Source organism: Hipposideros armiger, unplaced genomic scaffold, assembly GCF_001890085.2.
Source record: "Hipposideros armiger isolate ML-2016 unplaced genomic scaffold, ASM189008v1 scaffold_400, whole genome shotgun sequence".
In the NCBI taxonomy this organism is placed as follows: domain Eukaryota; kingdom Metazoa; phylum Chordata; class Mammalia; order Chiroptera; family Hipposideridae; genus Hipposideros; species Hipposideros armiger.
Window position 1 is genome coordinate 99,947 of NW_017731750.1, and position 16,223 is coordinate 116,169.

Sequence of the window (16,223 nt, forward strand, 5' to 3'; positions counted from 1 at the left end):
AGCCCAGCTCCAGGTTGAGCTGTTGTTCAGCATCTTAGCTGTGGAGGGCAGTGTCACTGGCCCTCATATGTGGGATCCAAACCGGGGCTCTCTGGCGTCCCAAGCCAGTTCTTAACCATCGCGCCACTCAGCCGGCCCCAATTGTGCTTTTATTGGAGACTACAATACACTTTATATTATAATCTGTGACATGTGACTTTTGTTGGTTTATTTGTTTGTAAAACAACTTGGCTTTGACTTGAAACCTACTTGTCAACTCTCGCATTGTGATTGATGGCACAGCTTTTGGGGTCACATGAATTAAGTCAGAGTCTGTCTCTGTTTACTTAGCCTCTTTTGACTCAGTTTACTCTTCTATAAAATGAGGACAGTAATATCTAACTAGCAGTTTTGTAAGGATTAAAAAATATGTTGTACGTAAAGTACTTTGGCATGGTGCCTGGTACGTGGCACATTTTAAGTGGTAGCTATTCAAAATGATACTCTCTCCTTAGCCCTTTAATCTGGTTTCTGCCTTTATCACATCACCCTAGTAAGAGGGGTTTCTGCTTATATCACTATTGATGTCTGAATTGCAAAACTGTAAGGATACTTTTCAGTTTTTATCTCATTTGTTGGAACTGAGTCATTGTCCAACCCCGTAATCTCTACAGGGAGCACTTAATGGTTAATGTGTGGGCTCTGGAGGCTACCTGGGTTTGAATCCAGTTAGCTGGCATCCTTATGCTTTCATTTCTTTGTCTGTAAAGTACAGATGCTGTGAGGATCATATAAAACGTGTAAAACTCTTAGAACAGTGTGCCTGTCTCATGAAAGGTGGGAAATAATGCCAGGTGTTATCGTTGAGTGTTGCCTCAGTTCCTGGCACTGCCCGAGGTAGGGGGAGCGTGGCAGTGAGATACAGCCTTAGTTGGCTGCACTTGGTGTTCATTCTGGCTGAAGGAGGCAGTGTCAGTGGGGATGGAGCAAGAGCAGCTTTGGGGAGACATTGAAGAGGTGGAACCACAGGACTGGTAACTTAGGTTGTAGGAGAGTGAGAGTCAGCGGTCACTGGGTACATGGCTGTCTTTCATCATAAAGAGGAGCTGATTTGGCAACTTGGATAAGTTTTGGCCTTGTTGACTCAAGGTGCCCGAGGGCTATCTAAGCAGAGTTCCAGTGGGTGGTGGTTAGCATGTGGTGTGAGGAGAGGAAAATTGGCAGGAAGCTGTGAATGAGTGTGTCTGCCTTGAGCAGAAGCTCGGGCACCACCAACTTCTGAAGAAGAGTGAGGAGGAAGAGGTGCCTGGATAAATGACATGACATGAGAGGAGAGCCAAGGGAGTGGTGAGTCCTAAAAGCCGAGAGAGGTGGGACCTCGGATGCTGAATGAGAGGTGTTAAAGGTGGGTAAGGACTGAAACTCAGACTCTGGCTTTAGAATCCAAGCCCTCACTGGAGACTTTGAAGTTTTCCTTGCTACTTATTTGCTCTTCTGAGGGTCCATTGTGTGTACACTCGCTGCTTGGTGGTGGGGAGGGAAGGTGGTTTCTGTTCAGCGCTCTGGGTAGCTGGGTGCATGCGCAGGTTCATTTGATGCCAGCAGGTGTGCTCATCTTGCTAAGTCTCAGGTAATCTGGCATCTCATTCATGAGCGTTCTTTATTAGGCTCAGGGTTTGCAACCCTCGGCCTTACAGCCCTTCAAATATTTCAAATATCACAGGATATTTGAGAAATGTTACTTTAATTTTATGTTCAAAATAGGCCTGTCGCACATCAAGGTGAGTTCCTGCCAATCTCACAGCACAGGACCAGTGTGTTTCCTAAGGTAGGACACAGAGCAGGCTTGGCTCCCCTCCTCTCTCTCCCATCCTCCCTGTGCCACCCCCACCTTCAACTCCCAGCCTCTCTCAAACTTTGAAAAAGGCATGACTTTATAGGATAGCTTTTAAGGGACTTCCCATTTAGTATATGGTGGGAAATCTAGTTTAAGATGAATGGTGATTTTGTTGTTCGTGTGAAGTGAACTTTTAGGTCTGGGTCACAGGTAGTGGTGTAGTGTATCATAAATGAAAGTAAGTTAGGGACTATTTAGGAAATATTATCTGGGAATATGGAATCCCTGTCTAGTCCAAAGATGGTTATTTTAAACTTGGACAAGTAGCTGTGTGGTATACTTTAAAGTGTGTGGTCTTTGGAAAGAGGGAGAGTGAGAGACATTGAAAGGACTCGTGAATCTGGCATAATGAATGTGAATTTACTTTCTAATAAAATATTATAATCAAGTTGCAAAGTTATATATTTCTGCCTTCACTGGTCCCTTGTGAGGCTTTTCTCTTTACTAGCTCCTTCCTCTGCTTACAGATGTATTTGTTTCCTCACTTCTGTTAACCCCACTGCCCCTTGTCCCTTGCATTTGAACTAGTTGTGACCACGTGTTGCCTCAGTTTACCTTCCTGCCATCTGATCTTTCTCCTACCAGAGTATGGTTTCTGAGGTCACCAGTGATCTTGCCCATTGGAGGATTATGTAGAGCTCAATTTCACTTGAGTACTTTTTGAAGAACAGAAAGGCTCAGATTTTCTTACCCTTAGTGTTTGTTCACTTCTCAGCAATGCTTGGCTGACCTCTTCCTTCATGAAACTCCTTTCCCCTGCCCTGCAGGACACCTCATTGTCCTGGACATCCTTTTGGCGCATGATCACCCTCCCTGGGTGCTCTCCCCTGGCCTCTCAGCCTGTGTGCACGCTTGCTGCGGAACCCTTGTGGCCACCTGCCTCAGGAGCACACAGCACTGCTGGACAGTCCCCAGTCTAAGTGTTCGTTGTCGTTTTGCCCTTGCTTTCTCCCACACACCCCAGTACATATCACTGCAAGGTAAGCGCACCCTTTCTTTAGTGCCAGGATGTACGAGAGGACTGTCCTGTTTTTGTTTTATTTTGTTTTAGAAATTGTTTTTAAGTTCTGTTTTTTCCTATTTATCACCTTTGCTAATGAAGAACATGAATGGAATTAAAATTTAATGAAGTTTTATTTTGGTCACCAGACCAGTGTTATCAATGGAAGAATATTTATATTTATAAATTTTATTGTTAGAAATTGTTACAAAGGTAATACATATTCATGACAGAATTTAAAAAACAACAACAACAAAGAAATTGGTTGCGTTTTTTTGTTTTTGTTTTCGTTTTTTGTTTTTTTAACAGTTGGCTCAGGGTAGACCTAGACAGAAGGCTTCCTGCATACCTCGCCTGATTCACCACTGGTGTAATTTTCTTTTTTTCCCCTAAGATTTTATTGGGGAATTGGGAAAGGGGAGCAGTGTTGGGGAATTGGGGGAGGGGAACAGCCAAGTTGTTGTCCTTCAATCTTAGTTGTGGAGGGCGCAGCAAGCTCAGCTCCAAGTCCAGTCGCCATCCAGCAGCTCAGCTCGGGCACAGCTTACTGGCCCACGTGGGAATCAAATTGGCAACCCTGTTGCTCAGAGCTCGCACTCTTAACCAACTGAGCCACTCAGCTGGCCCCTGGTTGCGTTTTTATGCACCAATAACATTATCAGAGAGAAATTAAAAATACAATCCTATTTACAATTGCATTAAAAAGAATAAAATACCTAGGAATAAATTTAATCAAGGATGAGGCTGGCTGAGTGGCTTGTTGGTTAAGAGTTGGCTTGGGAGCGTGAGCTCTGAGCAGCAGGGCCGCCAGTTGGGATCCACATGGGCCAGCAACGCTGCGCTCTCTACAGCTAAGATGGTGAACGATAGCTTGATCTGGAGCTGGGCTGCTGTGAGTCGCTGGCAACAGCGTAGGCTGCAGTGGGGCTGCAGTGGGCTGTCGTAAGCTACCGTGAGTGGCTGGCAGCCGGTGTGAGCTGCTGTGAGCAGCCGTCCAGTGGCCGACAACCGATTGCCTGAGCCAGGAAGAGTACAATGATCACAATACTAACATGGGCCAGTGAAGCGACATCCTCCACAACTCAACTGAAGAACAAAAGGACAGCGACTTGTCTGTTCCCCTTCCCTGATTCCCCAACGCTGTTCCCCTCCCCAATTCCCCAATAAAAATCTAAAACAAAGAAACAAAAAAATTTAACCAAGGAGGTAAAAGACCTGTACTCAGAAAATTATAAGACATTGAAGAAAGATATTAAAGAAGATATAAATAAGTGAAAGGATATACTGTATATGCTGATGGATAGGAACAATTAACATCCTTAAAATGTCCATTCTACTCAAAACAATATACAGATTCAATGCAATCCTTTCAAAATACCAGAGGTATTCTTCACAGAACTAGGACAAATAATCCTAAAAATTTTATGGAACCACAAAAGACTCCAAATAGCCAAAATAATCGTGAAAAAGAAGAACAAAGTTGGAGGTATCATGTTACCTGATACCAGACTATACTACATAGCTATCATATTCAAAACAGCATGGTACTGGCATGAAAACAGGCATCACAGATGGATGGAACAAAATAGAGAACTTAGAAATAGGCGTAAATCCATGTCTATATGGTAAATTAATCTATGACAAAGGAGGCAAGAATATACAATTGGCTAAAGACAGGCTCTTCAATAAATGGTGTTGGGAAAACTGAACAGACACATGCAAAAGAATAAAACTGGATCACTTTCTTACATCATATTCAAGAATAAACTCAAAATGGATTAAAGACTTAAATGTAAGACCCAAAACCATAAAAATAGAAGAATACATAGGCAGTAAACTCTCTCACACTGATCTTAGTAATGTTTTTTCCGATCTATCTCCTTGGACAAGGGAAACAAGAAAAAATAAATTAATGGGACTATATCAAACTAAAGAGTTTTTGCACAGCAAAGGAAACCATCAAAAAAATGAAAAGACAATCTGAATGAGAGAAGATATTCACTAATGAAACGTCTGATAAGGGGTTAACTTCCAAAATATACAAGGAAATCATATAACTTAACACACACAAAAATAATCCAATTAAAAAATGGACAGAGGACCTGAATAGACATTTCTCCAGAGGGCATATAGATGGCCAATATACATATGCAAAGATGTTCAACATCACTGATCAGCAGGAAAATGCAAATCAAAAACACAATGAGATATCACCTCACACATGTCAGAATGGCTGTTATCAAATCAATAAACAATTGTTGGCAAGGATGTGGAGAAAGGGGGACCCTCATGCCCCATTGTTGGGACTGTAAATTGGTGCAGCCACTATGGGAAACAGTATGGAGGTCCCTCAAAAAATTAAAAATAGAACTACCATATGACTCATTAATTCCACTTAGAGCATTTATCTGAAAAAATCCAAAACAGTAATTAAAAAAGATATGTGCACCTCTATGTTCACTGCAGCCTTATTTACAATGGCATGATATGAAAGCAGCCTGAGTGTCCATGATTATACAACTGGATAAAGATGTACATTTATACCATGGACTATTACTTGGCCATAATAAGAGTGAAATCTTGTCGTTTGTGACAACATGGATGGACCTAGAGGTTATTATGCTAAATGAAATAAGTCATAGAAAGACAAATACCATATGATCTCACTTATATGTGGAATCTAAAAAACAAAATAATTGAACAGACAAAACAGAACTAACTCATAGATACAGAGAACATGTTGATGTTTGCCAGATGGGAGGAGGGTTGGGGATTGATCCCTTTATCATTATGAAATGCCCTTCTTTGTCTCTTGTTACAGCCCTTGCTTTAAAGACTATTTGTCTAAGTATTGCTACCCCACATTTTTTCATTTCCATTTGCATGAAATATCTTTTTCTATCTCTTTACTTCCCATCTTTGTGTGTTTTTCTGTCTGACGTGGGTCCCTTATAGACAGCATATGTATGGGTACAGGTCTTGTTTTTTTATCCATTCAACTACCTTATGTCTTCTGATTGGAGCTTTTTTTCTATTTACCTTTAAAGTAATTATAATTAATAGGTATGTAGTTATTGCTATTTTATTAATGATTTTCTGGTTGTTGTTGTTTTTTTTGTTCCCTGTTCCTTTTTTATTCTCTTGCTGTCTTGTATGTGTGTGATTTTCTATAGTGTTGAATATTAATTTTGTATCCTACTTTACTGAATTCATTTATCAGTTCTGATAGTTTTTTGGTGGAATCTTTGTGGTTCTCTGTAATATCATGTCATCTGTAAATAATGACAGTTTTACTTTTTCCTTGCCAATTTGGATGCCTTTTATTTCCTTTTTTCTCTCTCTCTCTTCTTTTTTTGTATGATTGTTGTGCTAGGACTTCCAATACTATGTTGAATAAAAGTGGTGAAAGTGGAATCCTTGTCTTGTCCTGATCTTAAAGAAAAAGCTTTCAACTTTTCACCCTTGAGTATGATGTTAACTGTTGTGTTTGGATTAATTAATTTCGTATATATCTCTGGTAGATTTTTGGTTTGTGGTTACCATGTGCTTTCTATATACCAAGCTATGTTTATAACAGTCTGTTTTAAGTTGATGTTCGCTTAAGCTTGAACATATACTAAAATGACTACAGTTTTTATTCAATCCCTCCACGTTTTTTGTTTTTGTCATTATTACTTACTACTTTTGTGCATGTGATTGTGTGTATCCTTTAATTTATTGTTGTAATTACACATGATCTTCCTGCTTTTGCCTTTTAACCTTTGTTCTAGCTTTATAGTTGGTTGATCCACTGCTTTTACTAAGTGTTTTGTCAGTGAGCATTTTTTTTTCCTGCATTTAAAAATTTTTGCCTTTGATCTTTTATTTTTTTAAGAAGTCCCTTCAACATTCCTTATAATACTGGTTTAGTGGTGATGAATTCCTGTAGCTTTTTCTTGTTTGGGAAACTCTTTATCTCTCCTTCTATTCTAAATGATAGCCTTGCTAGGTAGAATAATCTTGGTTGTATGTCTTTGCTTTTCATCACTTTGAATATTGCATGTCAACCCATTCTGGCCTGCAAAGCTTCCATTTAGAAATCAGCTTATAGTCTCATAGGAACTGCCTTGTATGTAACTAACTGCTTTCTTCCTGCTGCTTTTAGTTTCTCACTATGTCTTCCAACTTTAGCATTTTAATTATGATATGTCTTGCTGTGGGCCCCTTTGAGTTCATTTTGTTAGGGACTCTCTGTACTTCCTGGACTCCCATGTCTATTTCCTTTGCCAGATTTGGGAAGTTTTTCATCATATTTCTTCAAATAGAGTTTCAATCCCTTGCTCGCTCTCTTCTTATTCTGGTACCTATGATGCTAATGTTGGTATGCTCGATGTTGGCCCTAAAGTCCCTTAAACTACCGTATTTCCCCGTGTATAAGACGCACCTTAATTTTGGGACCTGAAATTTGAAGAAGAAAAAAAAAGTAGTACATAAAGTTATTGAACTCAAGTTTTATTCATCATAAAATTCATACAACTCATCACTGTCAAAACTTCCGACCATTAGCTTGTTCTCATCTGTGTCTGATGATGAATCACTGTCTTCATATATTGCCTCTCATGGCCTTCTTCTGCTGTGGCGTTTTCAGTAGGGTTTCTGCTTCCCGTAGCCAGTCTCGGGTTGTTTTCTCAGTTGGAGGAAGACCAAACTTAAATTCAGCAGCACGATTTCCATTCACTTTTGCAAACTGGATCACTTTTTTCTTTTCTTTCTTTTTTTTCTTTTTTTTTTTTTTGTATCAAATAAGCATTTTTTGACCCTTTTTTTTACCTTTTTTTTTATTATTTTTTTTTCTATTGGGGAATTGGTAGAGGGGAACCATGCTGGGGAATCGGGGAAGGGGAACAGACAAGTTGCTGTCCTTTTGTTCTTCAGTTTAGTTTTGGAGGATGTTGCTTCACTGGCCCATGTTGGTATTATCATTGCGCTCTTCCCGGGTGAGGAAGATCGGTCGCCGACTTCTAGATGGCTGCTCACGGCGGCTCTTGGCAGCTCACACCAGCTGCCAGCCACCCATGCTGGCTGCCAGCCACACACAGTACCTTATGGCAGCCCACTGCAGCAGGGGCTGCAACCTACACCATTGCCAGCAACTCACAGCAGCCCAGCTCCAGGTCAAGCTGTTGTTCACCATCTTAACTGTAGAGGGCAGTGTCACTGGCCCCCATATGGGATCCGAACCGGGGCCCTGCTGCTCAGAGCTGGCGTCCCAAGCCAGCTCTTAACCAGTGCGCCACTCGGGCAGCCCTAAATCACTTTTAACTTGAATTCAGCACTGTACAAAAATCTTTTCTGAGCCATTTCTGGGCAGAACGTGGCAAGACATAACCTACTGTAACATACTGGTAACAAGTGCAAAACAATGAGTGCAAAGACAACAAGCGCGAAAAAGCAGGAAATGCAAGTAAAAAAACTACAACTACCATATAAGACGCACCTAGTTTTTAGACCCCAATTTTTTCGTAAAAGGGTGCATCTTATACATGGGGAAATATGGTATCCTCATTTTTAAAATTCTCTTCTCTTTTTGCTGTTCTGGTTGGGTGTTTTCTGCTATTTTTTCTTCCAGATTGCTGACTCTAACCTGTGCTTCATCTACTCTACCGTTTCCTCATATAGTATTCTTCAAATCAGTTATTGCAGTCTTCATTTGTGACTGGTTCTTTTTTCTGTTTTCTACATCCATTTTTATGTTTCCTATCTCTTTGTTGAAGTTTTCCCTGAGATCAGTGAGCATCCTTATAACCAGTGTTTGGAACTCTGCACCTGGTAGATTGCATGTCTCCATTTTGTTTAGTTCTTTTCCGGAGCCTTCTTTTGTTCTTTTATTTGGAACATATTTATTTGTCTCCCCATTATGGCTGCCTCTCTGTGTTTGTTTCTATGTATTAGGGCTGCTATGTCTCCCAGCCTTAGTAGAGTGATCTTATGTAGTAGGTATCCTGCTGGGCCCAGTGGTGCCGTCTCCCTGGTTATCTGAGCCGCATGCTCCATGTGTGTCCCTTGTGGGGATTGTGTGTGCACTCCTGTTGTAGTTGAGCCTTGGTTGCTATTTGCACCTCCATGGGAGGGATTGACCCTCAGGCTATTTGTTGTGAGGACTGGCTGTGACTGTAGTGGAGGAGCTGTTGTGCAGGAGCTGACCCTATAGAGCAGGATTCTCTAGCAGGGCTCTGGTGCCTGCCTGGTCTGCCCTTTGGGTGTGTCGTATGTGGAGGTAACCTGCTGGTGCTACAGTGTGGTCTGAAGCTGGGCACCAGGCGTGCCAGCCCCAGGGCCTCCTTCCAGGAGGCCCTGCTACAGACCAAGTTCAGCCTCTGGGTGAACCCTGCCTGGAGCCACCTTACATAAGCCAGAAAACAATCCACAGATGTCTTCCACCCATGCTATGCATGTCTGAGAGAGGCTAAGCTGAGAACCAAGGTTGTTGCTTTCATTGAAAAGACACTGGAAGTAGTTTAGGTGTGCCTGCAAGTTGGGTGGGGTGGGGTCTCAGGGAATCACCAGGGAGGGGGAAGGGATGTTAGTTAGGTTGATGGAGACTCAGATACAGCAGTTGCCTGCATCTGCATACTACTGGGAGTGGGGAGGGCTCAACAAAGAAACGTCTTTCACCACATCTGACTGGGAGAAAGCTGTCCCTCTAGCCCTAGCCCTGAATCCAGACAATTCAGTTCCTCCTCATATGTCCCTGATGCCTTTTAAGCTGCTGCCCCAGTGCTGGAGCTCAGAGCAAGTGAGCCGGTCAGTGAGTAAATTCATGTGCAGGCCCTTTAAGAGGAGCACCTGGGACTTCAGCAGCCCTCAGTGTCACTCAGCCACAAACTTTGCTGGTTTTTACAGCCAGAAATTACAAGTTGTGGGAATTTTTTCCCTGGCACTGGGACCCTCAGCTGGGGAGTGTGGTGTGGGACTGGGACCCCTCACGGGGGAGCTCCACAGCTGACATATCCCTCCTGATCTTTAATGGTCACCTGCATGTGTGCAACCAGCCCATTCTGCATCTTCGCCCCTCTTACCAGTTTCTACATGGCTTCTGTGTGTCCTTAGGACTCTGTTCAGCTAGATTTCAGGTGATTATCAATGATGGTTGTTCTGTAATTCAGTTATAATTTTGATGTCATGAGAGGAGGCAAGCACAGTGTTTACTTACACTGCCATCTTGACCAGAAATCTCCACCATTATTTAAAAATTTCATTTGGATCTAAGCATTGCAGGTCTACAATATCTTTCTCCATTTTCCAGACAAGTCCCTATGACGCTATAGTCAGCAAAAGTATTATAGAAGAAAATTGGTGTACAGGGAACATTAGCCCTGAACTTGGGGCTCCTCAGGTCTGTTCCCACTGTGCCAAATAACACAGACATTAAGTTAATTTGGTTTCTTCTTATCTCAGCAAGGGTCTGCTGCTTGTTGTGTGGTTAGTCTTGCACTTGTCCATGCTGCAAAGTCTATTGCTTTTGTATAAACTAATAACAATAGAAAGTGTAATTTTAGAAGATGCTGTCAGTGATAGTTATATAAATTTGTATGTCTTTCAATCAATATAACAAGGTACATAAGAGAAAGTTTTAAAAAATATTGAAAAAGCCAGGTAGACCTATGCTAATGGAGAGAAATACCATATTCATAGTTTAGGAAACAATGTCATAAAGATGTCTTTTCTTCCCCAATTTAATGGTATATTTGGTTCGATTCCTGATTAAATCCCAACAAGATTTTTCTGGGAACTTCACAATTGAAATCTAAAATGCATATGGCAGAGGAAAGGGCTAAGAATAGCAAAGACACTTTCGAATAATAACAGTAAAATGGAACACTTCTTATAGATAGCAACATTTAAAACAGCATGGTACTGAGAGGTAGGGGGAGAAAACATATAGTGATGGAACACAAGAGAAAACCCAGATACAAACCCATATATATGAATTTGGTATAGTGACAGATGGCATTACAAGTCCATGGGAAATTCATGATCAATACAAAACCAAGTTCAATAAATGTCATTAAACAATCAGCCACCTATATAAAAAAAGATTAATCTAGAAACCTACCTGATTCTGGACTTACAAATCAATTCCAAGTAGATAAGAAACTAAAAGTAAAAGAGTATAACACTTGTAGAGAGGAAAATAATAAAAAAAAACACCTTTATGACATACAAAGATGGGGATTCTTAAATAATATATACATACATAAATAACCATAAAAAGAAAAGATTGATAAATTTAAATATATTAAAGTCAAGAACTTGTAACTTTCAAGGAAATGCAAATCAAATCACCATGAGATACCACCTCATGCCCACTAGGATGGCTATAATAAAAAAAATAACAAGTGTTGGTGAGGTGAAGAAATTGGAACACTCATTAACACTGCTGGTGAGAATGCAAAATTGGGCAGTCACTTTGGGAAATAGTCTCGCAGACCCTTAAAAGATTAAACATAGTTACCATATGACCCAGCAGTGCCACTCCTTGGTATATAACCGAGACAAATGAAAGCATGTCCACACAAAAACTTACATACACGTTCACAGTAGCTAAAATGTGGAAACCCAAATGTTCGTTGACTGATGAATGTATAAACAATTTTCATGCAATAGAATATTTTGGGCAATGAAAAGGAAAGGAAAGATGTACTGATATGTGCTATGACATGGATGAACCTTGAAAACAATGCTCAGTGAAAGAAGTCAGTCCCAAAAGATTACGTTACATGATTTCATTTATTCCAGATGCCCAGGACAGGCAAATCTGTAGAGAAAGAAAGTACATTAGTGGTTGTTGAAAGCTGGGGGAAGCAAGCAGTTAGTAGCCACATGGTGTGGGTTTTTTAATGAAATGGTGAAAACTGATTATAGTGATTGTTGCCCAATTCTATACATTGAACTGTATACTTTAAATGGATGAGTTGTACAGTAGGTGAATTAGATTTTGATAGAATTGTTAAATAAAACAAAAACCGTGAAGACCCTTTCATATGGCAAAAGATACCATAAAGCATATTAAAGAAAATCCACAGGCGTGGAGCAGTTATACACATACATAATATGAAATTGGTAAAGGCTCAGTATCCAGAATATGAAGAGAACTCCTAAACATTAATAAGAAGTAGAAGAATATCCTGCTAGTATTGGTCAAAGATTCAGGCAATTCACCCAGGAAGAAATCTGAATGGCTCGTAAAGAAGTTTGATTTCAGGGAGATACAATTAAAAAGAATGGTAGGATGCCATTTCACATCTATCTTGGTCCAAATTTATATGCCTTAGAGTATCCAATGTTGGCACAAATGGTGGGCAATAAAGCGAGCCTCTTCATGGCCGGGGTATGCAAGCTGGTGCAGCTTCTTGGGAGAGCGGTCTGATAACAAAGTCATGTGGGTCTGCCCTGTGGCCTGGTGAGGCTGGAGCTACTGTTGTGCTTGCTATGGTGCCCTTGGTCAGTAGAACGGTGGGAAGAACCTAGCTGGGCTCCAGTCCAAGAAACTCAACTGTAATACAACTGCACAAAGTACACCAGGCAAATTCAGTGGACTAGATCTACACGGATCACAGAGATAAATCACAGGAACAACGTTGAGTGAAAACGGCACAAGGATATGTACAATACTGTTGCTTTCCTCAAGATTTCAAATGCAACACCAGTAATTGTACCTGTTTATATGTACACATGCTAAAAGCATGCTAACCATATCTGGATAATGGTACTTGCCAGTTTAAGACCTGGGGTTACGTCAGGGAAGAGCAGAAAGGCCATTTTTTCCTTCTCCAAGGACTCTTCGTGAGAACAGATGAGTAACCGCTTGGCTTATTGCAAGTGGTTGCTGCTAGTTCTTAGGGGGTGTTGATGCATCTTTTTCTCTCTTACATTGAAAAGCTGGCACAGATATTTCTGAGTTGCTTTTTTAGTTGGTGTAGTCTGCTCATGTGCATAACTGCGCATATGCCAACCACTGTTCTAGGGGTTGGGGCTGGGGCCAGCACTGGGCAACATCTCCGCTGTCACAGAGCTCACAAATGAGGAGTGACAGACAACAAACAAGTAGAGAACCAGTTGTACTCTTGTCTGGCACTAAACCTGGAAGCAACTAAACTGGGAAGCAACCTCTGAGAGGCCAGAGGCTGAGGGTGGTCAGGGAGAGCCTCTGATGAGCTTGGAGTGGAGACCTGCATTTTAAGAAGGAGCAAGAGTGTGGAAGTTGCGGGGGGAAAGTATTCCAGGCAGATGCCTTCCAATAGGACATGTTCAATGACTCCAAGAAGAAAAAAGTATATTTAACAAAAACAAGTGCAAACGTAGGCTTTGAAAACTACAAAACATTGTTAAAATGAATTAAAGAAAATCTAAATAAATGGAAAGATAACCCAAGTTCATGAACTGGAAGATAGTATTGTTAAGATGGCAGTGCTACCCAAGCTATTCCACACATTTAGTGCCATCCTTCTCCAAGTCCCAGCCGACCTCCTGGCAGAAATTGAAAAGCTGATCCTGAACCGTAGCGATGTCTGTGTGTCAGAGCCCAGGAGGATCAGGGGAGTTGACGGAGGTGCATCGTAGAAGTGATGGTGTGTCTAGACCATGAAGTCCTGTGGGCCATGACGGGCACTGTCACTGACCTCACCAGCCCAGTGGGAAGCCTTCGCAGGGAGTGATAACATCCAGTTTCTGCATGCCTCTATGCCTGGTGCTGGGATGGGAATGAGTAGGGCAGTGAACAGATGCTGAATGGATAAAATTCAGCTTCTCAGTGGTAGGAAGTGAGCATCCTCAGTTTATTTCTGTACCTGTTGGCATGTATTTGTGTCATATTACTGACCTATGTAAACATTTCCTTAAGTAACATGGAAGTAGCAAATTTCCTTATGGAATAATTAGAAGATTAACCGAAAGGGAATACATACCTTTCAAGATCTTAACCACTTGGAAATAATGACAGTGGTTTTTCTTGTTAGTCTTTTGAAGATTTATACATATTTCTCAATTTTATTAATAAGTGACCACCTCACCCCCCACTCTGTGAAAGGAAACAAAAGTGCGAAGCATAGGTTTCTTTTGGCAGGTCAGTCCCTGAGTCTTCTGATTCCTTCCTTTCAGGTGGAGCTGATGAGAAGAATGCTCGCCATTAACCCCCTGGATAACCTGAAGCTGTACATCAGCAGCCGGCCCCCCTTGGTGGTCTTTATGATCAGTGTGAGTGCCATGGCCATAGCTTTCCTGACCTTGGGCTATTTCTTCAAAATCAAGGAGATTAAGTCACCGGAAATGGCAGAGGTATAGTATATTCTAAGTTTTCCTCTCTGACTGGGTGGACTTTATAGAGTGGGGGGAAACACCTCTGGGGCCCCCCCCTTTTCTTTGGTTGCCACTTTTCATCTCCCTATGACTCACTTTCTTAGGAAATATCTATAGTCAGGTAGTTATTGATTTAAATGATGCAACCAGCTTCAGTTAGACTGTTTGAGTAATGAAGCAGGTATTTTGGAAAGTATTATTTGTAAAATGTTTGCATCAAGAACAAGCTTCTTTTATATTCATATGAAATCAGCACATTGCAATTTTTAAAAACTAAACACTTGTTATTTTAAAGCCCCATATTATCATGGGGTTTTACCAGCTATACACAGCTTTTTAATTGGATAAGAAGGAATCTTAAAGAAATTAGAAAGCAGGATCTTCCAAATACACAGAGGGTGCCCAAAAAATGTATACACATTTTAAGAAAGGAAAAAACTATTAAAATTGTAAAACTAAATATATACTGATAACAAAAGATGAATATAAGTCACGTTTGACTTCTGCAGTTACAAGAGGTGCATCAGCATTCAGACACTTCTGATTACAGCGAACTACTGCTTGAGAAACGTTGACCAAAGTGTCCACTTGTATACATTTTTTGGCACCCCCAATATTTGTGTTTTTTATCAAGGAAGACTGCAGTTATCTACAAACTTGCATTCTAGATTTTACGTTTTGGTCAATTTAAATTTTTAGGGTGTTACTCTTTAATCCTTAATCTAGGCACATGATGGTATGAACACTCATAATGCAGATTTAAAATTGTTATTTTTGCATCTCAAAACAATGAAAAGTTAATTCTTGTTTAACAGAGGTGTATGACAATATTACCTATTATAAATTTGTTTTACATGTTGGAAGCTATGCTGACCTAAATGATATGATGAATGTGCTGGTGGATGAGGTTTCTTTTAGGACAGATGCGTTCCTGTCTCCGTAGATTAGTGGGGAGCCCTCTCTTCATGAACTTCTCCTGTTCCGTGTGTCTGCTGGTGGGAGTGGGGCAGTGGAGACTGCAGTCGCAGTGGTGCTGCCCTGTGTGCCTTGTGAAGGAGAGAAGAGTTCTCCTGAGTTTAACGGGGATCATGGCTTTGTCTTATGCTTGGTGACATTCTAGATCATAGGTGACCTTGACAAGAGGGACCGCCACCCCACGTGAGCTCAGTAAAACAGTTAAAGTAACAAATGTTAGCTATTTCTACCATGAAACCCTTTCAGAATTTCTTACCAAAAGAATTCTGGCTGGGTTAATTTTCCCTTTTCTGACCCTGCCTGATCTTTAATGGTTGTGCAAATGGGCTGCACCCACATTAGGACTGAAACAAACATTCTTGTCACAACCAAAGCTCTGTAGCACCCCGGCATTTCTTTCCCTCAGAACTTTAGTCCATGCTGAACGCTCGGCCAAGGCCAATGGTTAATTAAGATGTAGCCTGGACAGTTAGTCCTCACATCAGGGTGGGGCCTGCCTTTGGCTTCGGCAGACTAGACTTGGCCTGGGGCCTGCAGGAAGCCATGCCACGGTGCCTGGAGCTGCAAGAGTTTGCTCATGACTGATGAGTGATTCTGTTCTCAAAGGAGGAACCTGGGCATGTGGGGAAGCTTGGGGCTGTGAATCAGAAAACTTATTCCTGGTTCTGCTTTCAACTACGGCACTGGCGAGTCTGTAATTTGCTCTGGGCCTCAGTTTCCTCGTGTCTGGAGTATGAAGGAATGAGACTATTTTTCCAAACCTTATTTTCAGCTCTAATGTTCTCAAATTGTCTGCTGAGGTGATAAATGTTGGGAAACGTTTAATGTGATATGTCCAGTTGCTGTCTTACTAAATTCCGTATCTTATGGACTGATGCTGGAGAGGCAGGTTCACTTGGCTGCTTGGGGGTTGCTCAGATGGCGTTTAATGAATGCTAGTGGAAGTGTAACTGGAAATGTAACTTGCTTTGTCTTCACGTTTGGCGACTTTTTGTAGACGAATGTTGCTTGGGAGAAAGAAGGTATATGTAACAG

The 16,223-nt window shown here is 41.3% G+C and overlaps 1 protein-coding gene across 3 annotated transcripts in view; it reads left to right on the forward strand.

Annotated features, from left to right (window-relative positions):
- Window positions 1-16,223, forward strand: part of TMEM248 (transmembrane protein 248) — a 34,081-nt gene that overhangs the window by 8,513 nt on the left and 9,345 nt on the right. For all 3 annotated transcript variants that reach the window (XM_019663722.1, XM_019663719.1, XM_019663721.1), the window contains exon 2: window positions 14,016-14,192. In XM_019663722.1, coding sequence (XP_019519267.1) covers window positions 14,025-14,192 — 168 coding nt within the window. In that variant the 5' untranslated portion in view covers window positions 14,016-14,024. The remainder of the gene's footprint in view (window positions 1-14,015; window positions 14,193-16,223) is intronic.